Raw genomic sequence first — 25,291 nt, forward strand, 5'->3', positions numbered from 1 at the left:
GGCAGCCAGGCAACTGGTATTGCTTAAAAGGAGAGAAATATGGCAGCCTCAATATTATTCTCCCCTCAGGTTCCCTTGAAAAGTGCAACTCAAAGTGGGCCCAAGTTTTGGTGACCCTTTCCCCAGAAAATTCACATAATTGTGCAGGTTTTCTCAAGAAAATACACATATATGCCTAGAAAATACGTGCAATCATGTCGGCAGATATGCCCAGAAAATACGTGCAATCAAGTCTGCAGATATGCCCAGAAAATACGTGCAATCAAGTCGGCAGATATGCCCAGAAAATACGTGCAAACAAGTCGGCAGATATGCCCAGAAAATACATGCAATCAAGTCGGCAGATATGCCCAGAAAATACGTGCAAACAAGTCGGCAGATATGCCCAGAAAATACATGCAATCATGTCGGCAGATTTGCGAAGAAAATACATGCAATCATGTGGCAGACCTGCCCAGAACATACACCTGCTAATATAAATAAAACAAAAACATTTAACTCACCTGCAGCAGCAGACCTCCTGTCCCAGCCTCCATCCGGCGCGCAGCTCCCATGGGTGGTTGGGTGGATAGGTAGCCTGGTGGGTGGGTGAGTGGGTGGGTGGGTTGGTAGCCTGGTGGGTGGGTGGGTAGGTAGCCTGGTGGGTAGGTAGCCTGGTGGGTGGGTGGGTAGGTAGCCTGGTGGGTGGGTAACTAGCCCAGTAGGTAGCCGGGTGGGTGGTTAGGTAGGTAGCCTGGTGGGTGGGTAGGTAGGTAGCCTGGTGGGTGGGTGGGTAGGTAGGTAGCCTGGTGGGTGGGTTGGTAACTAGCCCGGTAGGTAGCCGGGTGGGTGGTTAGGTAGGTAGCCTGGTGGGTGGGTAGGTAGGTAGCCTGGTGGGTGGGTTGGTAACTAGCCCGGTAGGTAGCCGGGTGGGTGGTTAGGTAGGTAGCTGGGTGGGTAGGTAGGTAGGTAGCCTGGTGGGTGCGTGGGTAGCCGGGTGGGTGGGTAGGTAGCCTGGTGGGTGGGTTGGTAACTAGCCCGGTAGGTAGCCGGGTGGGTGGTTAGGTAGGTAGCCGGGTGGGTGGTTAGGTAGGTAGCCGGGTGGGTAGGTAGGTAGGAAGCCTGGTGGGTGGGTAGCCGGGTGGGTGGGTAGGTAGGTAGCCGGGTGGGTAGGTAGGAAGCCTGGTGGGTGGGTAGGTAGCCGGGTGGGTAGGTAGGTAGCCGGGTGGGTAGGTAGGAAGCCTGGTGGGTGGGTAGGTAGCCTGGTGGGTGGGTAGGTAGGTAGCCTAGTGGGTGGGTAGGTAGCCTGGTGGGTGGGTTGGTAACTAGCCCGGTAGGTAGCCGGGTGGGTGGTTAGGTAGGTAGCCGGGTGGGTGGTTAGGTAGGTAGCCGGGTGGGTAGGTAGGTAGGTAGCCTGGTGGGTGGGTAGCCGGGTGGGTGGGTAGGTAGCCTGGTGGGTGGGTTGGTAACTAGCCCGGTAGGTAGCCGGGTGGGTGGTTAGGTAGGTAGCCGGGTGGGTAGGTAGGTAGCCGGGTGGGTAGGTAGCCGGGTGGGTAGGTGGGTAGGTAGCCGGGTGGGTGGTTAGGTAGTTGGGTGGGTGGTTAGGTAGGAAGCCTGGTGGGTGGGTAGGTAACCGGGTGGGTAGGTAGCCGGGTGGGTGGTTAGGTAGTTGGGTGGGTGGTTAGGTAGGAAGCCTGGTGGGTGGGTAGGTAGGTAGGAAGCCTGGTGGGTGGTTAGGTAGTCGGGTGGGTAGGTAGGAAGCCTGGTGGGTGGGTAGGTAGCTAGCCGGGTGGGTAGGTGGTTAGGTAGCCGGGTGGGTAGCTATCCGGGTGGGGGGCCCGACTCCTATCCTCCCTCCCTCCCTTCCTCACCTCGGGGGGCCCCCTCCCGATATGCGCGGCGGGAGAGCGAGCGGCAAATGCAGGAAGTCTTCAGGGCTCTCCAGGCATCCGCTAGAGGCCCAGCCGCTAGTCTCCAATATGTCTCCAACTGGAGACATATTGGAGACTAAGCGGCTCGGCCTCTAGCGGATGCCTGGAGAGCCCTGAAGACTTCCTGCATTTGCCGCTCGCTCGCTCTCCCGCCGCGCATATCGGGAGGGGGCCCCCCCGAGGTGAGGGAGGGAGGATAGGAGTCGGGGGGCCCCCCGGGGGAATAAAATAATAAAAAATATATATATATATATAAAAAAAAAATACTTAATGGGCCCCTGAAGAAAACGGAACTTCAGGGGCCCTCGTGCGGCGGCACGGCCTACACGGCCGTATGTCCGCCACTGGTAGCGCTACAAAAACCACAAACAGCCATCATGATAATTATCCTCTGGCCTGAAAACCGCTCGCTCTACACACAGCTCTATGAATCAGACCTATCTCCTCTGCCTCGTATACGACTATCAGCGGGTTCTATAGGAACATGGAAATACGCTCCCCCCCCCTCCCCCAAATAATGACTCCAGATTCATTCATTATCCAGTTCTGGGAATTACCGTCTGTCTATTATTACGCTAAAGCTTCGCTCAATTAGCAGAGGAAATGTCCCGTGCCGAGCGGGCTGGAGAACCACATGTACCGCTCCATCTTATGGAGAACATTCTCTGCACTGTATATACGCTGAATGTCACATTCCTAAAGTGTGTGTGTGTGTGTGTGTGTGTGTGTGTGTGTGTGTGTGTGTGTGTGTGTGTGTGTGTGTGTGTGTGTGTGTGTGTGTGTGTGTGTGTGTGTGTGTGTGTTTTTGTGTGTGTGTGTGTGTGTGTTTTTGTGTGTGTGTGTATGTGCCGCGATCACGCGAAAACGGCTTGACCGATTTGAACGAAACTTGGTATACAGATCCCTTACTACCTGGAATGATATGTTCTGGGGGTCTCGCGTCCCCCCTGCACACCTGGGCGGAGCTACAAACAGCAAATCAGATTCCACCCATTCAAGTCAATGGAAAAAATGTAAAAGGCTGCCATTCTCACAGTAATCAAGCCAGAGTCCCCACACATGGCACAGTTGGTCACTTGGTGACCGAGGTTACAAATCCAGGAAAAGTGGGCGGAGCATAAAACAGCCAATCAAATTTCAGCCGTTCATTTTAAATGGGAAAATGTAAATTGCAGCCATTCTTAGACTGTTAATCGCAGGGTTCTCAAACTTGCCACACTTGGTCACTGGGTGAATGCGATTAAGATTCAAGAAAGTGGGTGGAGCCTACAACAGCCAATCAAAATTCGCCTGGTGATTTTCAAGGGAAATATTTAAACTGCTGCTATTCTTACACTTTTAATGGCAGAGGCTTCAGACTTGCTACAGTCGGTCATTGGGTGACTGGGGTCCACATTCACTAAAGGGGCGGGGCCACATACAGCCAATCAGACTTCCTTGGTGGATAAACTGCTTCCGTTCACACATTTTTGATGCCAGGAACCTGAAAGCTCACAAACTTGGTCATTGAGTGACTGTGCGTCAAGGTTACAAAAAGTGGGCGGAGCCAAAACAGCTTTTACTGGGAAAATATAAACTGCAGCCATTCTTACACCGTTAATGGCACAGTTCTCAAACTGTGCACAGTTGGTCATTGGGTGACAGATTAAGATTTTGGAAGGTGGGTGGAGCCTACAACAGCCAATCAAAATTCACCTTTTGATTTTCAAAGGGAATATTTCATCTGCTACCATTCTCTTATACTGGTAAAAGCAGATGCCTCAAACCTGGTACAGGTGGTCACTGGGTGACTAGGGTCCAAATTCAGGAAGGGGGCGGAGCCACAAACAGCCAGATGTGTTTATTTTTCAATGGGAATATACAAAGTATAGATACCAATGACCCCAAAGCTGATGAACTTGATAATCGAGTGACTGTATGTCAAGGTTAGAAAAAGTGGGCGGTGCCAACAACTTCATTTTTTACATTGCAGGGTTCCCAAACTTTACACAGTTGGCCACTGGGTCACTGGGATGAATATTCAGAAATGTGGGTGGAGCCTACAACCGCCAATCAAAATGTACCTATTGATTTTCAAGGGGAATATTCACATTGCTACCATTCTTTCACTGTTAGTGGCAGAGGCCTCAAACCTGATACAGTCAGTCATTGGGTGACTGGGGTCCAAATTCACTAAAGGGGTGGAGCCACAAACAGCCAATCACATTTGTTAGATTGATTTCAGCTATTCTGTTATTGGCAGGGTTCTCAAACGTGACACAGTTGCCCACTGGGTGACTGGGACTAATATTCAGAAAAGTGGGTGGAGCCTACAGCAGCCAATCAAAATTCACCTTTTGATTTTCAAGGGGAATATTTACATTTCTGCCATTCATGCACTCTTAATGGCAGAGGCCTAACATCTGCTACAGTCAGTCACTGGGAGACTGGGGTTTAAATTCTGAAGGGAGCGGGCCAAAAACAGCCAATCAGATTTGTTTAATTTCGATGGTAAAATGCAACTTATTGATGCCAAAGACCCCAAAGCTCATAACCTTGGTCATTAAGTGACTGTATGTCAAGATTAGAAATAGTGGGCAAAAACAACTAACTTTTTACATGGGGAAATGTAAACTGCAGCTTTCCTCACTGAGGCGCTACACCTGCTATTGCTGGAATTCTGTTTTGTCCCCACGTTTATTGCCTGATGAAGCGGGCTCAGCCTGCGCAACGCGTTGCACTTTTGGGGTACTATATAATAAATGTGATTGCTACTTTTCAGACAGTCTTTCGTGTTTGCTTTATGGAGGTAAGTCCACCACTTCCTCCTAGCAAATGTTAAAAATTTTATCCACTTTTATTCTGCTGGCGCCTCTGTTCTCCTACTGCAGCTTTTCTTACACTGTTAATGGCAGGGTTCTCAAACTTCACACAGTTGGTCACTGGGTGACTAGGATTAATATTCGGAAAAGTAGGTGGCGCCTACAAGAGCCAATCAAAATTCACCTATTGATTTTCAAGGGGAATATTGAAACTGCAGCCATTCTCACACTGTTAATAGCAGAGGCCTCAAACCTGCTACAGTCGGTCGTTAAGTGTTTGGGGTTCAAATTCAGTAAAGGGGCGGAGCCAAAAACAGCCAGATTTCTTTGCTGGATAAACTGCTTCCATTAGCACAATTTTGATGCCAGGAACCCAAAAGCTCACAAACTTGGTCATTGAGTAGTAAATATTCAGAAAAGTGGATGGAGCCTAAAAATGCCAATCAAAAATCACATGTCACTTTTCAAGGAGAATATTAAAATTGCTGCCATTCTTTCACTGTTAATGGCACAAGCCTCAAACCTGGTACAGTCGGTCATTGGGTCACTGGGGATCAAATTCAGAAAAGGAGACAGTGCCACAAACAGTGAATCAGATTTGTTTCATTTCATGGGAAAATACAAATTATTGATGCCAAGGACCCCAAAACTCACAAACTTGGGCATTGATTAGTGACTTTGTGTCCAGGTTACAAAAAGTAGGCGGAACCAAAAACAAATTTCACTGGGAAAGTGTAAACTGCAGCCCTTCTTACACTGTTTATTTCAGGGTTCCCAATCTTTGCCCAGATGGTCACTGAGTGACTGAGATTAATATTCAGGGAAGTGGGTGGAGCCTATAATGGCCAATCAAAATTCACCTGTTGATTTTCAAGTGGAATATTTAAATTGCTGCCATTTTTACACTGTTAATAGCAGATGCCTCAAACCTGCTACAGTTGGTCATTGGGTGACTGGGGTTCAAATGCTGGAGAGGGGTGGAGCTACAAACAGCCTATCTGATTTGTTTAATTTCTATGGGAATATACAAATTATTGATGCCAAGGACCCCAAAGCTCACAAACTTGGTCATTGAGTGTTTGTGTGTTAGGGTTAGAAAGTGGGCGGAGCCAACACCAGTCAAATACATACCCGGGCAATGCCAGGTCATCAGTGGGTGGAGACATATACAAATTTCACTGGGAACATGTAAACTGCAGCCATTCTGTTAATGGCAGGGTTTTTAACCCTCTGGGCGATACAATTATATCGCCCAGGAGGTGGCGCAGCACTATTTTTTAAAAAAAAAATTTCCAAATCATGTAGCGAGCCGAGGGCTCGCTACATGATAGCCGCAGCGCAGCGGCATCCCCCCACCCACTCCGATCGCCTTCGGCGATCAGAGTAAGCAGGAAATCCCGTTCAGAACGGGATTTCCTGCTGGGCTTCCCCGGTCGCCATGGCGACGGGGCGGGATGACGTCACCGACGTCATGGACGTCGTGACGTCAGAGGGAGTTCCGATCCACCCCTCAGCGCTGCCTGGCACTGATTGGCCAGGCTGCGCAAGGGTCGGGGAGGGGGGGCTGTGCGGCACGGCGGGTAGCGGCGGATCGGCGGCGATCGGAAGTTACACGCAGCTAGCAAAGTGCTAGCTACGTGTAACAAAAAAATTATGCAAATCAAATGCTGGAGAGGGGTGGAGCTACAAACAGCCAATCAGATTTGTTTCATTTCAATTCAGATTATTGATACCAAAGACCGCAAAGCTCACAAACTTGGTCAGTGAGTAATTGTGTGTTAGGGTTAGAAAAAGTAGACGGAGCCAACACCAGCCAAATACATACCCGGGCAACGCCGGGCAATCAGCTAGTATTATATATAATATGCAGGTCGACCCAAAACGGCTGTGACCATCCGTGACCTGGACCCCACAAGACCTGTGAAGGTGTCCTGTGGTATCTGACTACATATCTGTAATACATATAATCCACTAACAGCCTATAATATAGTGCAGCTCCCCCTGGTGGTCAGGCCTGCAACTCCACAAGGCCTGTGAAGGTGTCCTGTGGTATCTGACTATATATCTATAATACATATAATACACTATCAGCCTATAATATAGTGCAGCTCCCCCTGGTGGTCAGGCCTGGACTCCCCAAGACCTGTGAAGGTGTCCTGTGGTATCTGACTATATATCTATAATACATATAATACACGATCAGCCTATAATATAGCGCAACTCCCCCTGGTGGTCAGGCCTGGACTCCCCAAGACCTGTGAAGGTGTCCTGTGGTATCTGACTATATATCTAGAATACATATAATACACTATCAGCCTATAATATAGTCCAGCTCCTCCTAGTGGTCAGGCCTGCAACTCTACAAGTGCTGTGAAGGTGTCCTGTGGTATCTGATTACATATCTTGTAAAACATATAAGACACTATCAGCTTTTATTATAGTGCAGCTCCTCCTGGTGGTCAATCCTGGACCCCACAAGACCTGTAAAGGTGCTCTGTGGTATCTGTCTACAGATCTGTAATACATATAATACATTTTGAGACTGCAGTATAGTGCAGCTTTTCCTGGTGGTCAGGCCTGGACTCACAAGGCCTGTGAAGGTGTCCTGTGGTATCTGGCTTTACATCTACACATATATTTACATCTACACATATAATGCACTATCAGCCTATAATACAGTGTAGCTCCCCCAGGTGGTCAGGCCTGAACTCCACAAGACTTGTCAAGGTGTCCTGTAGTATCTGACTAAAGATCTATAATACATATAATACATTATGAGCCTGCAGTATAGTGCAGCTCCCCCTGGTGGTCAGACCTGGACTCCACAAGAGCTGTGAACGTGTCCTGTGGTATCTGACTATATATCTATAATACATATAATACACTATCAGCCTATAATACAGTGTTGCTCCCCCTGGTGGTCAGGCATGAACTCCACAAGGCCTGTGATGTTGTCCTGTGGTATCTGGCTTTATATAGGTCGGAGGTATAGGTTATACAGGTGTGTATAGGTCTTGATAGACAGACTTCTGTGACAGGCACAAAAACATGAGCAAAACTCACAAACTTAAGTTGGAAAAACTGAAGCACAGAGATTCAGTAATGAATGGGAGTAATCACCTTGCAGCCTTTCATTGGCTCCGCCCCCCATGTTGATAGGCGGCTCTTCTGCGGGGGGCGGGGGCAGCTCGGTGGTTGAAGGAAGGGGAGTCGTTACTATCCACACTGTACAAAGCAACAAAACATAGAAAAAGTATTACTCATTGCAGTACAAGAAAAAAAGATGAAAGTCAACCTGTGAATTTGTATCAAACAAAAAGCCCTAGGAAAGATATTAGCTTCTGCCCAACGCTGATGTTCACCTGGATTTTTTAGTTAGATTTGGTGGGTGATAGCATCCACCAGGCCCCTCGACTGTCTCCAGGCCCCAGGCAACTACCTAGGTATGCCTTGTGCAAGATCCGGCTATCGAAAGGACATTGCTTCATATAGAAGGGGAGGCGGGGTTGCTGTGTGAAGAAATGTGCGTGGGGGAGGGGCTTAGCAGGGCGGTTGGCCTGACAGGCAAAACATTTTAAGCCCGGTACACATCCAGTTATGATTGGCCAGTTGATTACCTATTTTATCACATCCAAGTAGCAGGAAGGCTGACAGATTTTGAAAACTATGAACAGATTGTGCGGGGAAGCTCTCCTGCTACATGGAGGGGGTAAAATTGGCCAAATTAATGGCCAATCAAAATTGATTGTGTGTACCAGGCTTACATCCAGCCCTGCCATGCTAGAAGTAGCAGCTCCTCTCACCGGTCCGCAAGATCCACAAGTGAAGCTCAGCTGAAATGTTCAGATCAAGCAAAATCTCCCATAAGTAGGGATGAGCGTAATGACCTAATTACGAATTTCCGAAATTTCGCGAAATTACTACAATTACGATTTTAACAGTAATCGGAATTTCGTAATTTTCGCAAATTACGCAAATTTTCGTGATTACGATTACGAAATTTAGTATTTTAAAGTTTGTATCCCTCTAGATGCCTAAAATGAATAGCACAGCCAGCCAGCCAGTCAGTCCTCCTCCTCCTCCCTCTCCCTCTCTCCCTCTCTCTCTCTCTCCAGAGATCTGTAGTATTTCAAAACCATACTCACATTCATGACATGTCCAGGGATCAAACCCAGGCCAACCACATGGAAGACAGCTATGCTCACCACCATACCACCAAACACACACTAAATAGACTGCTAACCTAAATCTTACTTGTAGACAGTCATATGAGACACATGCTGGGTGCAGGGCTTTGTGATTGGACCATGGACCATGCGATAGAGTGAGGTGCAAAAATGAAATCATGCCTAGCAGAGGATGGTTTCACAATGCTAAATGCTAGGCTGGCTGTGGTGCAATTGGTTAGTGCATCTGGCTGGTAACAGCAAGGTTACAGGTTCAATTCCATCCAGGCATGTCTTTTCCTTTTGCGTTCAACAGTTGTCCAAACAGAGCCAACAGAGCCCCAGATAGCCATGTAGAGTTAGGTCACAGCTAGCCTGGCTGTGGTGCAATTGGTTAGTGTGTCTGGCTGGTAACAGCAAGGTTACAGGTTCGATTCCATCCAGGCATGTCTTTTCCTTTTGCGTGCGCGCGCTGCGCCATTGAACCCCATGGGGTATTTTGCGTGCGTAAAACTTTACGCATGCAAAACTTTGTGCTCGGTGTTTGGACAACTGTTGAACTCAAAAGGAAAAGACATGCCTGGATGGAATTGAACCTGTAACCTTGCTGTTACCAGCCAGATGCACTAACCAATTGCACCACAGCCAGCCTAGCATTTAGCATTGTGAAACCATCCTCTGCTAGGCATGATTTCATTTTTGCACCTCACTCTATCGCATGGTCCATGGTCCAATCACAAAGCCCTGCACCCAGCATGTGTCTCATATGACTGTCTACAAGTAAGATTTAGGTTAGCAGTCTATTTAGTGTGTGTTTGGTGGTATGGTGGTGAGCATAGCTGTCTTCCATGTGGTTGGCCTGGGTTTGATCCCTGGACATGTCATGAATGTGAGTATGGTTTTGAAATACTACAGATCTCTGGAGAGAGAGAGAGAGAGAGAGAGAGAGAGAGGAGGAGGAGGAGGAGGAGGAGGAGGAGGAGGAGGAGGAGGAGGAGGAGGAGGAGGAGGAGGAGGAGGAGGAGGAGGAGGAGGAGGAGGAGGAGGCGGCTGTGCTATTCATTTTAGGCATCTAGAGGGATACAAACCCTTACAAACGTGAAAAAGTAAAATTTCGGTTGGACACACGAAATTCGTAATTATGGGAGTGAAATTTCGATTACGAAATTGTAAATTACGATTTGAAAATTAATTACGAAATTACGAATTTGGGTCGTAATGTTAAATTTCGCATTCGTAATAAAAGCAGTTCGAAATTTCGAAAATTTCAGCTCATCTCTACCCATAAGTCATCATCACACTACAGAGACGCCAAATCATTTTACTGGTTGCTACTCCGTTCAAAAGCTTCCCTGGTATGGTGGATAAATAAGGAGGAGCTTAAAGAGAACCAGAGACAAAGCACCCTCGTGTATTTTACCATATATATCAATGGGAACATGACAGTAAACACCTAATCTGCTCTCTGTTTCATTCTTCTCTGCTAAATCTGCCTGTTACCAGCCCTGATAAGAATCCCCAACTGAGCATTCAGTCTGGCTTTTCCCGGAATGATTATAGCTGAGTCAGTCTTCTGTGATATCTTTTCAAGCCTAAGCCTGCCCCCTTGTGGCTCTGATTTCCTGCTATTTATCCTTGAAGCAGCAAAGCAGAGCCACAAGGGGGCAGGCTTGGGCTTGAAAAGACACCACAGAAGACTGACTCAGTTATAATCATTCCGGTGAAAGCCAGACTGAATGCTCAGTTGGGGATTCTTATCAGGGCTGGTAACAGGCAGATTTAGCAGAGAAAAATGAAACAGAGAGCACGGTAGGGATTTTCTCTAATGTTCCCACTGATATATATGGTAAAATACATGAGGGTGTTTTGTTTCTGGTTCTCTCTAAAGTGGACCTGAACTCTTGCACAGGACAGAAGGAAAACATAGAGAAATGCACCCTGTATGTATTTAGAGAGTTTAGCCTGTCTAGTTTCCCCCCTCATCTGTGACTAATCACGAGTTGTAATTTGATCTCTCAGCAGTGTCAGCTGGCTGCCTCAGCAGAGTAGCTAATTGGTAAACACAGGAAGTAAACCCTATGTCTGCTTCCATGAAAGCAGGAAGTAGACACACTACAGATTTATTGCAGGATTTGTATCAGCTGTAACACAGAAATGTTTTTCTGTAAAGGTTATTATGCTGTTGCTTATCTTTTAAAGCAGAGGGGAAGTTCTGCGTTCAGGTCCGCTTTAGTGTGCTATGTACTGCAGGGGATAATAAGGAGACAGAGTCAGACCATTGAGATCACGTATAAACTATCGTATTACCACAATGCCTTCCATCTCCTTCGTAGCCCATGGGGCAGGGCCCGCAGCTGTACGAGCCCAGGCTGTTAGTGCAAAGGACGCTGGGATAGCAAGGGGTAGCCAGACACTCATCAACGTCTTCCTCGCAAGATTTGCCTGGAACCAAGAAACACAACATTTACTCCATGTCTGCAGAGATACAATGTAAGGAAGACACAGTCAGCTCTAAACGTTCATGACATTAAAAGACAAACATTTATATCGCGCTTTTCTCCTGACGGACTCAAAGCGCCAGAGCTGCAGCCACTATATACTATCTATAGGCAGTAGCCGAGTTAGGGAGACTTGCCTAACGTCTTCTACTGAATAGGTGCTGGCTTACTGAACAGGCAGAGCCGAGATTCAAACCCTGGTCTCCTGTGTCAGAGGCAGAGCCCTTAACCATTACACCATCCAGCCACTTTATTCCTCAGCCTAGAAGCCCAGATATTCTCCAGCCAGGCCTGGACTCCTTTCATTCAGGAGAGCCAACAGATGTTGAATCCTATGAACAGATAGTGCGGGTAACCTCTCATACTACATAGAACTGGCAAAATAAAGCCAATCATTGCCCAATCAAATTGGATGTCTGTACACACCCACAATGAAACAGACTGGTAGATTCTATGACAGTAGACAGGACGGTGCTTAATGCCGACCCCCTGACCAGAGGCGTATTTAAGGAAAACAGCGCCTATGGCAAACACTAAAATCCGCCCCCGGGAAGGGGGGTGCGCCCTCCAAATATTTCTCAGTTGAAATGGTTGTGTCCAAGTTAAAGTGAACCAGAGACGAAGCACCCTCATGTATTTTACCATATATATCAGTGGGAACATTAGAGAAAACACCAACCCTGCTCTCTGCTTCATCCTTCACTGCTCAGCCTGCTTGTTATCAGCCCTGATAAAATCCCCGACTGAGCATTCAGTCTGGCTTTGCTCAGGAATCATTATAACTGAGTCTGTCTTCTCTGCTGTCTTTTCAAGCCCAAGCCTGCCCCCTTGTGGCTCTGCTCAGGATTAATTATAGCTGAGTCATTATAGCAAAGCTAGACTGAATGCTCAGTCGGGGATTTTATCAGGGCTGATAACAGGCAGATTTAGCAGAGAAGTATGAAACAGAGAGCAGGGTAGGTGTTTACTGTCATGTTCCCATTGATATATATGGTAAAATACATGAGGGTGCTTCGTCTCCGGTACACTTTAAGTTGAAGCATGGCCTGTAAGAATGGAGTTTCACAATTGGTCAGTCTATGCATAACCCCAACAGGCAGCTTGTCCTCCAAAAAGGTATCACTCAGGCAGCAGAATGTCCCCCAGATAAATATTAGAATCTGTATGGAGAACACCAGGGATGCTACTGAGCAGCGCCTGCAGTAAGAGGCGCCCATGGCACATGCCCTTCCTGCACCCCTGTAGATACGCCTCTGCCCCTGACCCACCTTTCCGACCGGCAGGACAGTCGCAGCGGTAGTCGTTGATCTCATCGATGCATTTCCCTGCAATACATGGGTTGGAGTGACATTCATCAGTGTCTGTTTCACAGCTCACCCCCTCAAATCCCGGAGCGCAGACACAAAGGTATTCCCCTCTTCCTGGGGGGAAGTTAATGTTTGCTACGCAAGATCCACCATTCCTACATCCACAGGCCTTTACTGACACCTGCAAGGGTAAAACGGAATACAATCAAACAGAAGAAAGGAAAGAAAAGAAAGAAAGAAATAGATTATAGACAGATAAAAAGATACTTTCATCTATTTAAGTAAAGAAGAAATCAGAAAAATGTAACTAAATAGGATACAAAATACTTTTGCTTATAATTAATTATCCCTGATATTATATTCAAATGACCACTCCTAATATCTCCCATTTACCAACTGCCTTGAGATAAGAGAGTTTAAAGGACACCTGAAGTAAAAGAGATATGGAGTATGCCATATGTATTTCCAAACTTCCTCTTTGTTCTAAAAGATAAGCAACAACATAATTACCTGTTTGTTTGTTTTTTGTTTTAAGAGGAGTTAGTTCAAGTGTTTGACAGCAGAGGGGAAAGGTGTTTCTGAAGATGGCTCAGCTAGATGAGAGCCAACTGAAGAAACGGTTGCCTGGATGGGATAGTTAGCTACCCTCTATACCCTGGAGCCAAGTCAGAGGAACCAGCATATCAGACCAGTATGGATGACCAGAGGACAGATTCAATACTGGCGGAGCAGAAGTATCTCAGAGGTTCCTTAGCCATACCGAACCGCTTTCCTCTGGGTAGAGGCAGTGTTGGCCTTCCAGCTCAGGTCATCGGCGATGGTAGCGCTCAGGAGGTGGACGCTGGATACTCTTTCAACTTCTGTGCTGACGCTATAGATTGGAGGTGTATTGTGGGAAATGCTTCCTGAAGTCGATGATCATCTTGACGGTTTTGACTGTGCTGAGGACCAGTTTGTTCTCTTTAGACCAGTGGCAAACTCTATCGACCTCCTGACAGTAGGCCTCAGGACCGCCTTCAGAGCATCACGGGGGGGGGGGGGGGGGGGGGATGCTGTATGGGGCCCAAGTAATTCTGGAGCCCGGCAAACAGTGACACACATGGGCTGCCCATTAATGGGATCAGAGGTGTCAAGGAGGATCATCCACAAGTTACCTTAGTAAGTTAGTAAATAAAGTAAACCTGTGATGAATGGGGAAAAGGATTTCTACTTACCTGGTGCTCCTTCCAGCCCACAGCAGTCCATCAGCCCCCCTTCCAATCCATTGAGCTCCTGTGAAGTCTGCACGACCCAGCTGGGTTGCGGGGCACTGCGCATGCCGTGTGCTTCCTCCATCGTGCTTCCATAGCTGGGAGCGTTCTGTGCAAACGCGGTCTTAATGAACTGAGCGTAAGCAGAACGCTCCCAGACATGGGCGAGCATTAAAAGTAGTGATCATCGTAATCAACAAATTACGATTTCGTTAAATTTCCCGTAAATGTTTGCAATTACGCTTATACGTAGTTACGATTTGCAAATTCAATTGATTCCGTGTAGTCCTTCGTAATTTTGCATACAATTTTGCGTAATTTCTGGCCGAATTTAGCAGTGAATAGCAAACCCCTCATACATGGTCTTGACACCAAAATTGCTACATATGTTAATGGCAGTATTTGTATAGCTCCTTTCTCCTGTCGGACTCAAAGCGCTTGCGAGGCAGCCACTAGAGCGCACTCAGTAGGCAGTAGCAGTGTTAAGGAGACTTGCCCAAGAAACTCCTTACTGAATAGGTGCTGGCTTACTGAACAGGCAGAGCCGAGATTTGAACCCAGGTCTCCTGTGTCAGAGGCAGAGCCCTTAACCATTACACTATCCAGCCAATGTTAAGGAGAATACTATGGTGGGTACAAGTAGTATAGTTTTTGAGAAACTTGATTTTAAAGATGAAAGTAAAAAATGGTTTTTAAACTTAGAAAAATGAGTTTAAAAACCATTTTTTCTTTGCATTTTTTAAATCGAGTTTCTCAAAAACTACAAGGTCTTTTTGAAAAATTATTTTTGTGACTTATACCCACTATTCTTTATTAACATATGTAGCAATTTTGGTAGCAATAGCACGCTGCAGAAGCGTTATTGAGTGCCATAGACGGCAGCGGATCACCCCCCCTAGGCCTTCCCCTGGGTCCATCTTATATGTATCCTCCTGTCTATGCTTTTGTCTTATGCCTGTATATGCAATGTATCTACTGTATGTATCTGTATGCACTGTATATACTCTGTAACTACTGTAAATCTACTGTATGCACTTTTATGTGACTGTACCATCACGGACCCTGCTTGTGCCAAAACCAATTCCGGGTACAACTCTTGTTGTACTTGGCGAAATAAACATGATTCTGTTTTTGATGTGTGGGGGGCTCTGCTGTTAACCTTTAAAGTCGGCACAAAATTATGTGAAATTTCGTGACAATGACGTGAAATTTTGAAATACTACTATTATATACAAAATTAATCAAGATTTTCTCTGAAATTTCGCATTACGATCATGATGCGCAATTGCAAATTTCGATGTGAAATTTCGGCCTTCCACTCATTAAAAGTGGACACACAGACGTAAGATATAGAGGAGGCGGGGGGAGCGGCGAGAGTAATGCTGGATACACACGGTGCGTTCGCACACTCGATTTTCCCGTCGATTCCCGTCGATTCGTCTATTTTCAACATGTCCGATTTGGATTTTGATGGATCGTTAGGTCAATTCGGCATACTTTGCATGCGAATCGACCTAACGATCCATCGAAATCCAAATCTGACATGTTGGAAATAAACGAATCGACGGGAATCGACGGGAAAATCGAGTGCGCGAACGCACCGTGTGTATCCAGCATAACGGTGGCCATGTAAACAGCCGGCTATCTGACACGTTGCGTGTCTCTAGCACGGTGTTTTGATTTATGGGGGACAGCAGAGTGTGTGTTCAGGCCTTCAAAGCCTGTGATTTGCCATGTGGGCGCAGGTGAGGGGGCCCAGTAGGTTACCCAGTATAGGGCTCAGCAACTTGCTAGGAAGAAGTTCAGTCCTGTGGTTCTCCTTTCAGGCAGCAGTGAACAGAGCTCATGTGCTGAGAGGGGCGGACAGGACATGTCTCCACCTCACACATATCTGAGGGATCACATAAGCCATCCACCAGCAGATAATGATCTGCAGCTTTGATGTCCAGGAAGTGATGGGAGGAGGGGGAATCTTGTTCAGGAAATATCTGATGAAAATCGCCACCTTTCTGAACTTCAAAGGAATTCTCTCCCTGTAATCCAGATGGCATAAGCTGTGATGGAGAAGCCCTTCCAGGCCTGCAGTGTTTGTGTATAATGTGCTTCATAGCTCTTCATAGGTCTTCACAAGATCTGATAACTCCAGGCAAGAACTATCACCCAGAATCCTCTGTATGGCCCAGTGCACACCGAGCGGTTTTTGGAGCGATCCGCCGGCCGCATCCGCCTCTAAAAACGCTTGTCTAATGTATTGTAATGGGATGGTGCACACCGGCGGTTTGCGGTTTTTGCCAAGCCGCAAACGCGCCTCCTGCTGCGCGTTTGCGGTTTTCTGAAGCGTTTCGTCCTCAATGTAAAGTATAGGAAAAACGCAAACCGCTCTGAAAAACGCTACTTCAGAGCGGTTTGCCAGGCATTTTTGTTACAGTAGCTGTTCAGTAACAGCTTTTACTGTAACCATATGTGTAATCTGCTACACAAAAACGCACCCAAAACCGCTAGATATGTTTAGAAAACCTCTCTAAACATACCTAGAATCGCTCTGAAATCAGCTCCCAAAACCGCTAGCGTATTGCGGATCTGCTAGCGGTTTTGGTGTGCACTGGGCCTATGAAAGAAGTATACATAGCTTCCATAGGAAAGTCACCACATTCTCCTTAAAGGGAACCTTAAAGGACACCCGAAGCGAAAATAAACGAATGAAAAAAAACATTGTATCTATCTTCCTTCACCTAAAAATGACTTTTTAAGATATTCCACAGTATTATTTTATGCTTAAAGAGAATCTGAAGCGAGAATAAATCTCGCTGATTCTCTTACATATAGCAGGGGCATGTTTCCCCCTGCTTAAACGCCGCTATACCGCCACTGAACGGGGGTCCCTTACCCCCCAAATCCCCTCCGTGCAGCACAGGGATCACTTCCTGGTGATGCAGGGCTAATGGCTGTAGCTCTGCCTCTCAGTGCGTCTGTCAGCGCTGATCGCCGCCTCTCCCCGCCCCTCTCAGTCTTCCTTCACTGAGAGGGGTGGGGAGAGGCGGAGATCCATCGCCTGATAGACGCGCTGAGAGGCAGAGCTACAGCCATTAGCTCTGCCTCCAGCAGCAGCAAAATCCACGACCAAGATGGGGAACCCCGTTCAGTGGCGGTACAGCGGCGTTTTAGCAGGGGGAAACATGCCCCTGCTATAGATAAGACAATCAGCAAGATTTATTCAGATTCTCTTTAAATCTACTTTTTAAGTTTTAACTGTTTTACTGTTTTTGCTCAATGACACATTCATTGAAGTATGCTAGAGCTAAAATCTATGAACTATTGACCCCTTTTATCTCTTTCCTGCTCTCAGAAGCCATTTTCTGCTAGGAAAGTGTGTTATAGTTGGAATTTCTTATCAGTGAGGGTCACACTGCAGTCACTTCCTGTCTGAGTCAGGACTGAGTCAGCCACTTGCATACCTGATATTTAACTCTTTTAGGCAGAGAAAAAAAGGAACACAGCATAATTATTTGTGTGCTAGGCACTGTACATACACATGTCTATCTCATTATGCCACATGTCACCTCTGGTATCCTTTAACTGATGATAACGCTCCTCAATCGCCGTCCTGCACATGTGCAGTACATGAAAATCTCCTAGTGCGCATGTGCTGGACAACGATGGGAGTGTGATCGAGGACGGGTGTGACCAGAGGATCAGTAGAAGCCCCAGGTAAGTAAAACTCTTTTTTTAATCATTAGTTAGGGTTACCTTTAAAGCAGCAGGGACAGCCATACTATCCCAGGAAAAAAAATACATATAAAACTAGATAAATACTGTTCTAGGCATTTTCCATCTTTACTGCCTCTGACTGAGGCTAATCCTGATGTCCCTTCCTCCCTTACTTTTCTTTTTTCCTAGAGAATGCATATCTAGCTTGCTTTGTAAGCACACGTGAGCACAACATAGATCGTATTTCAGCAGCTTCACCCTTCTCAGCCTACTGTCAGCCAATCAGTGAGGAGCAGGAAGGTGGGAGGGGCGATGGCAAGCTTCCCTTCTTGTCAACAACGTACCAAATAAAGCCAGGCTGACAGAGATAAGAGTTATTACAGCAGACACATTTATGATTATATTGGAATGCTTGCAATGCAGGGTCAGGTTGCTGTCTGCATCATAAATATAGAGCAATGGATAAATGGACTTTGATTTTGTGGCTGACAATACACAATATAATATGGAGGCTGCCATATTACCTGACAGCCCTGCTGATTTATTTGACTGCAGCAGTGTCTGACTCTCACCAGAAACAAGCATGCAGCTAATCTTGTCAGATCTGACAATAATGTCAGAGAAACCTTATCTGCTGCATGCTTGTTCAGGGGCTATGGCTGAAAGTATTGGGAGACCAGGTATATTTTCACTGGTTAACCACTTCACCACTGAGGGGTTTTACCCCTTGAACACCAGAGCAATTTTCACCTTTCAGCGCTCCTTCCATTCATTCGTCTATAACTTTATCATTACTTATCGCAATGAAATGAACTATATCTTGTTTGTCTCGCCACCAATTAGGCTTTCTTTAGGTGGGACATTATGCCAAGAATTATTTTATTCTAAATGTGTTTTAATGGGAAAAATAGGAAAAAATGTATTATTTTTCAGTTTTCTGCCTTTATAGTTTTTAAATAATGCATGCTACTGTAATTAAAATCCATGAAATTTATTGGCCCATTTGTCGCGGTTATAAAACCGTTTAAATTATGTCCCTATCACAATGTTTGGCGCCAATATTTTATTTGGAAAGGTGCATTTTTTTCAGTTTTGCGTCCATCCCTAATTACAAGCCCGTAGTTTATAAAGTAACAGTGTTATACCCTCTTGACATAAATATTTAAAAAGTTCAGTCCCTATGGTAACTATTTATGTATTTTTTTTATTTTTAACTTTTTTTTTTTAATTACAAAAAAAAAAATTGGGGAGTGTGGGAGGTAATGAGTTAATTTTTTGTGTATAACTAATGTATTTCTATATGAAAAATGCTTTAGGGTGTAGTTTTACTATTTGGCCACAAGATGGCCACAGTTATTTTTTGTTTATGCGTCCTGCAAGCGTCTGGAATCACGCTTGCAGAAAGTGTTATGAGGCTGGGAAACTTTTTTTTTTTTTTCACAATGATCGCGCTTCTTCTCATAGAAGCAGCTGATCATTGTGGGGGCTTGGATCAAAAAACAGGAACGTTTTTTCTCGTTCATTGATCTCCGGGCGAGCGGGGGGCGGCGTGCACGAGCGCAGGGGCCCACAGACAGTGGCGGGAGCGACGTCAGGTGCGGATTTCTCCGTCCCTTGGTGTTAACAGGGTGGAAAAAGGGACGGAGAAATCCGCACCGCTGGGGGTAAAGTGGTTAAACGATGTGTGCTTGCGTTTTATTATTATTATTATTATTATTTTATTTGAAGCGGAACTGAAGTAATTTTTAACCTCCTGGGCAATAATCCCGAGCTGAGCTCGGGGTATGTCGCGCAGGAGGAGTTCTCAGGCCCTGGTGGGCCGCCGATTTGCATAATTTTTTTTTGTTACACGCAGCTAGCACTTTGCTAGCTGCGTGTAACTTCCGCTCGCCGCCGATCCGCCGCTACCCGCCGTGCCGCGCAGCCCCCCCCTCCCCGACCCCTTGTGCAGCCTGGCCAATCAGTGCCAGGCAGCGCTGAGGGGTGGATCGGAACTCCCTCTGACGTCACGACGTTCATGACGTCGGTGACGTCATCCCGCCCCGTCGCCATGGCGACCAGGGAAGCCCAGCAGGAAATCCCGTTCTGAACGGGATTTCCTGCTTACTCTGATCGCCGAAGGCGATCGGAGTGGGTGGGGGGATGCCGCTGCGCTGCGGCTATCATGTAGCGAGCCCTGGGCTCGCTACATGATTTAAAAAATAAAAAAAAATTTAAAAATAGTGCTGCGCCACCTCCTGGGCGATATAATTGTATCGCCCAGAGGGTTAAGAGAAACTTTTTCACTTACCTGGGACTTCTGCCAGTCTCTGTAGTGGTTAAGGGCTCTGCCTCTGACACAGGAGACCAGGGTTCGAATCTCGGCTCTGCCTGTTCAGTAAGCCAGCACCTATTCAGTAGGAGAACTTTGGCAAGTCTCCCTAACACTGCTACTGCCTATAGAGCGCGCCCTAGTGGCTGCTGCTCTGGCACTTTGAGTCTGTCAGGAGAAAAGCGCTATATAAATGTTATTTGTCTTGTCTCTTGCATCCTTCCTGTCCCGCGCCGGTCCTCCATTCTCCCGCCGCTGCTCCGTTTCGTTCTTCGACTTGTAAGCCCTGCCAAGCGTATCCTTTTTACGTGTTCCCATCTGCAATAGCGCTATTGCAGACTGGAATGCAAAGAAGGATACACGTGGCCAGAGGCGCGCAGGCGCAGTGGCCCAGCGGCGAAACCGAAAGTAGCTGGCGGCGGGAGAACGGAGACTCGTGGAGGACCGGCGCTGGACAGGACGGCTTCTGGCGGCTGGCAGAAGCCCCTGGTAAGTGAAACAGTTTGTGTTAAAAGTTAATTCAGTTCCGCTTTAACCTCTTGAGGACTGCAGGGCTAAACCCCCTTAGTGACCAGGCAATTTTTAGTTTAAAAGGCCACTGCAGCTTTAAGGCCAAGCTGCAGGGCCGCACAACATAGCACACGAGTGATTCCCCCCCCCCCCCTTTTCTCCCCACCAACAGAGCTCTCTGTTGGTGGGGTCTGATCGCTCCCCCCATGTTTATTTTTTGTTTAATAAATATTTGTGTTGCCGTATTTAAAAAAAAAAAAACCCTCTTCCTTTAAATCCCTTCCCTCCCTCGCTCCCTCCCTCCCCACAGCCGGCCAATTACGGCGATCGGCTGTCATAGGCTTCTGCCTATGAGAGCCGATCGCTCTCTTGTTCCCCATGGGGTCAGCCGTGTCACACGGCTGTCCCCAGTGCAGCGCTGCTGCTGATCGCAGCGCTGCACAGAGTAAACAGACGGCGATCACGCCGTCTAACAGTCTCCCGAGCGGCAATAGCCGCTCGGAGACTGAAGGCGGGGCGGAGCTCCGCCCCCCAAGCAGGAGATGCGCGCGCAGCCTGCGCGCGATCTCCTGCAAAACAGAGCCCCTGGACTTTACGCCAATTGGCGTTAGGCGGTCCTGGGGCTGCCGCCGCGGCCACGCCTACTGGCGTGACGCGGTCGGCAAGAGGTTAAATAGCACTGTAAAAAGTACAAAACAAATAGTGGGGAACACATATACATGCGTGCAAAACTCTGTACAACCAGGATATCCAGCAATTGAAGTACAAATACTCATAAGATAAATTAGAGCAGAATAAAAAACACTAGGAGGAGATCCCTGCCCTTACAATCTAGAGGGTAGTGGGGTGGAGACATTAGGGGGAGGAGACACAGGGGTTAGCAGATGAGGCAGTGAGTCTCCAGTGCTATTTATAGCAAATTATAGGCTGGTCTGAACAGGTGTGTATTGAGAGAAGGGATGTTCATGTGATATACATACTTTTACTGTTACGGTGGTCTTGGCATTGCAGTCATCCGATAGGGAGAACACAAATGTCTCCGCGGACTGTGACATCACTTTCCAGATCAGCAATCCTGCCGGAGAGAGAGCGGCCCCCTCTGGTCCGGAGTCCATGGTGAACAAGATGGCGGATCCCTCCGGGTCGGACCCCTCGAACTGGTACACAAAGTCCTCGCTGTAAAAGGTCTGTAATTGACCTGGTAATGAGTGGAGCACTGGAGGCCGGTTACCTGCAAGAGAAGTGTGACTTGTTACCATGGCTCTTGCTGCACCCAGAAAGAGGAGAAGAGCGAGCCGTACTACTGCTGCTGGATCTGCCGGTGTTATCGCTTGCTGGGGTTAGCAGGAATGTCTGTGAGCCTATTGTCAGAGAAGAGGAGATAAGCGAGCCATACTACTGCTGCTGGATCTGCCGGTGTTATCGCTAGCTGGGGTTAGCAGGATGCCTGTAAGTCTTGTCAGAGAAGAGGAGATGAGCGAGCCATACTACTACTGCTGGATCTGCCGGTGTTATCGCTAGCTGGGGTTAGCAGGCCTGCAGGAATGCCTGTGAGCCTATTGTCAGAGAAGAGGAGATAAGCAAGCCATACTACTGCTGCTGGATCTGCCGGTGTTATCGCTAGCTGGGGTTAGCAGGATGCCTGTAAGTCTTGTCAGAGAAGAGGAGATGAGCGAGCCATACTACTACTGCTGGATCTGCCGGTGTTATCGCTAGCTGGGGTTAGCAGGAATGCCTGTGAGCCTATTGTCAGAGAAGAGGAGATAAGCGAGCCATACTACTGCTGCTGGATCTGCCGGTGTTATCGCTAGCTGGGGTTAGCAGGAATGCCTGTGAGCCTATTGTCAGAGAAGAGGATATTAGCGAGCCATACTACTGCTGCTGGATCTGCCGGTGTTATCGCTTGCTGGGGTTAGCAGGAATGCCTGTGAGCCTATTGTCAGAGAAGAGGATATTAGCGAGCCATACTACTGCTGCTGGATCTGCCGGTGTTATCGCTAGCTGGGGTTAGTAGGCCTGCCTGTGAGTCTATTGTCAGAGAAGAGGATATTAGCGAGCCATACTACTGCTGCTGGATCTGCCGGTGTTATCGCTAGCTGGGGTTAGTAGGCCTGCCTGTGAGTCTATTGTCAGAGAAGAGGAGATAAGCGAGCCATACTACTGCTGCTGGATCTGCCGGTGTTATCGCTAGCTGGGGTTAGCAGGATGCCTGTAAGTCTTGTCAGAGAAGAGGAGATGAGCGAGCCATACTACTACTGCTGGATCTGCCGGTGTTATCGCTAGCTGGGGTTAGCAGGAATGCCTGTGAGCCTATTGTCAGAGAAGAGGAGATAAGCGAGCCATACTACTGCTGCTGGATCTGCCGGTGTTATCGCTAGCTGGGGTTAGTAGGCCTGCCGCCTGCCTGTGAGTCTATTGTCAGAGAAGAGGATATTAGCGAGCCATACTACTGCTGCTGGATCTGCCGGTGTTATCGCTAGCTGGGATTAGCAGGAATGTCTGTGAGCCTATTGTCAGAGAAGAGGATATTAGCGAGCCATACTACTGCTGCTGGATCTGTCGCTGTTATCGCTAGCTGGGGTTAGCAGGAATGCCTGTGAGCCTATTGTCAGAGAAGAGGAGATAAGCGAGCCATACTACTGCTGCTGGATCTGCCGGTGTTATCGCTAGCTGGGGTTAGCAGGCCTGTAGGAGAGCCTGTGAGCCTATTGTCAGAGAAGAGCCTATTGTCAGCAATTATGCCTATACGTAATTACAAATTCGTAATTCAATCGACTTTGTATAATCATTCGTAATTATGCATGAATTTACACATAATTTACGCATAATTTCATGCCGACTTTGGCAGTGAATTGCAAAACCCCCATACATGCTATAGCTAACAAAATTGCTACATATGTTAAGTAGAATAGTGGGTACAAGTTTTTCAAAAAGACCTTATAGTTTTTGAGAAAATCGATTTTAAAAATGCAAAGAAAAATGGTTTTTAAACAGAAAAATGAAAGTTTAAATACTATTTTTTGTATTTTTAAAATCGATTTCCTCAAAAACTACCAGGTCTTTTTGAACAACTCTTTTTGTAACTTGAACCCACTATTTTAACATATGTAGTAGTTTTGGAAGCAATAGCATGTATGAGAGCTTTGCCAATCACCACCAAATTCAGTATGACATTACACGTAAATTTAATGCATAATTATGAATGGTAACAATTAACTACGAAATTAATTACGCTATTCCCCCGAAATGTCACATTACGATGTGTACTTGCGTATTACAATGCGTAATTACGCATGGGTGTAATTTCTGCTCATTACTAGCAGGGGGCAATATTCGTTTAACATGCTTGTGTTAAATGGTGTACCCCGACGTCGGGCAACATTGCCTAAAACAGTGCTGTCCAACTGGCGGCCCGCGGGCCGCATCTGGCCCGCCAGGCCTCCTGCTGCGGCCCCCCTGTTGCCTGCTCCATGCTGTGGCAGGCAGCGCAACTTTTTTTTTTCTTTTAAACCCTTTCCCCCATGCTACGGCCTACAAATATTTACAACCTCCCCCCTCTTTGTCCCCCATGCTGCCGCCTCTAACACCCCTCAGATCGGCGGCGGCGGCGGCGACAGTGGCAGAAGATAGGAACCAGCCACACCAGCGCATGGCAGCCGCACGGGGGACTTTAAGTGCTGGACGTGAGCAATGATGTCACGTCCTCCATTCAAATTCACCGCGCGGCTGCTATGCGCTGGTGTTCCGACGTGACTGGCTCCGATCTCCTGCCTGCCGCTGCCGATCTGAGGTGAGGTGAATTGTGGGCACATCCGAGTGCATTTTGTGGGCACAACTGCGGCCAATCAGTGCATTTTGTGGGCACATCTGAGTGCATTTTGTGGGCAATTCTGCGGCCACTCTGACTGCATTTTGTGGGCACAACTGCGGCCAATCTGACTGCATTTTGTGGGCACATATGCTGCCAATCTGACTGCATTTTGTGGGCACATCTGTGGCAAATCTGACTGCATTTTGTGGGCACAACTGTGGCCATTGTGAGTGTATTTTGTGGGTACATCTGCAGCCAATCTGAGTGTATTTTGTGGGTAAATCTGCAGCCAATCTGAATGTATATTGTGGGTAAATCTGCAGCCAATCTGAATGTATTTTTGGGTAAATCTGCAGCCAATCTGAATGTATTATGTGGGTAAATCTGCAGGCAATCTGAATGTATTTTGTGGGTAAATCTGCAGCCAATCTTTGTGTATTTTGTGGGTAAGTCTGCAGCCAATCTTTGTGTATTTTGTGGGTAAATCTTCAGCCAATCTCTGTATTTTGTGGGTAAATCTGCAGCCAATCTGAATGTATTTTGTGGGTAAATCTGCAGCCAATCTGAATGTATTTTGTGGGTAAATCTGCAGCCAATCTGAATGTATATTGTGGGTAAATCTGCAGCCAATCTGAATGTATTTTTTTGGATAAATCTGCAGCCAATCTGAATGTATTATGTGGGTAAATCTGCAGCCAATCTGAATGGATTATGTGGGTAAATCTGCAGCCAATCTGAATGTATTATGTGGGTAAATCTGCAGCCAATCTGAATGTATTTTGTGGGTAAATCTGCAGCCAATCTTTGTGTATTTTGTGGGTAAATCTTCAGCCAATCTGTGTATTTTGTGGGTAAATCTGCAGCCAATCTTTGTGTATTTTGTGGGTAAGTCTGCAGCCAATCTTTGTGTATTTTGTGGGTAAATCTTCAGCCAATCTCTGTATTTTGTGGGTAAATCTGCAGCCAATCTGAATGTATTTTGTGGGTAAATCTGCAGCCAATCTGAATGTATTTTGTGG

At 47.0% G+C, this 25,291-nt stretch overlaps 1 protein-coding gene across 1 annotated transcript in view; it reads right to left on the bottom strand.

Moving 5' to 3' along the window:
- The window catches only part of VWDE (von Willebrand factor D and EGF domains), a 168,497-nt gene that overhangs the window by 29,585 nt on the left and 113,621 nt on the right, over nt 1-25,291 (bottom strand). Inside the window, exons 18-21 of the mRNA XM_068236783.1 lie at nt 21,442-21,692; nt 12,644-12,863; nt 11,185-11,319; nt 7,832-7,936 (exon numbers count right to left, since the gene is read on the bottom strand). Of these exons, the coding sequence (XP_068092884.1) occupies nt 7,832-7,936; nt 11,185-11,319; nt 12,644-12,863; nt 21,442-21,692 (711 nt within the window). The remainder of the gene's footprint in view (nt 1-7,831; nt 7,937-11,184; nt 11,320-12,643; nt 12,864-21,441; nt 21,693-25,291) is intronic.

Source organism: Hyperolius riggenbachi, chromosome 5, assembly GCF_040937935.1.
Source record: "Hyperolius riggenbachi isolate aHypRig1 chromosome 5, aHypRig1.pri, whole genome shotgun sequence".
Lineage (NCBI taxonomy): Eukaryota > Metazoa > Chordata > Amphibia > Anura > Hyperoliidae > Hyperolius > Hyperolius riggenbachi.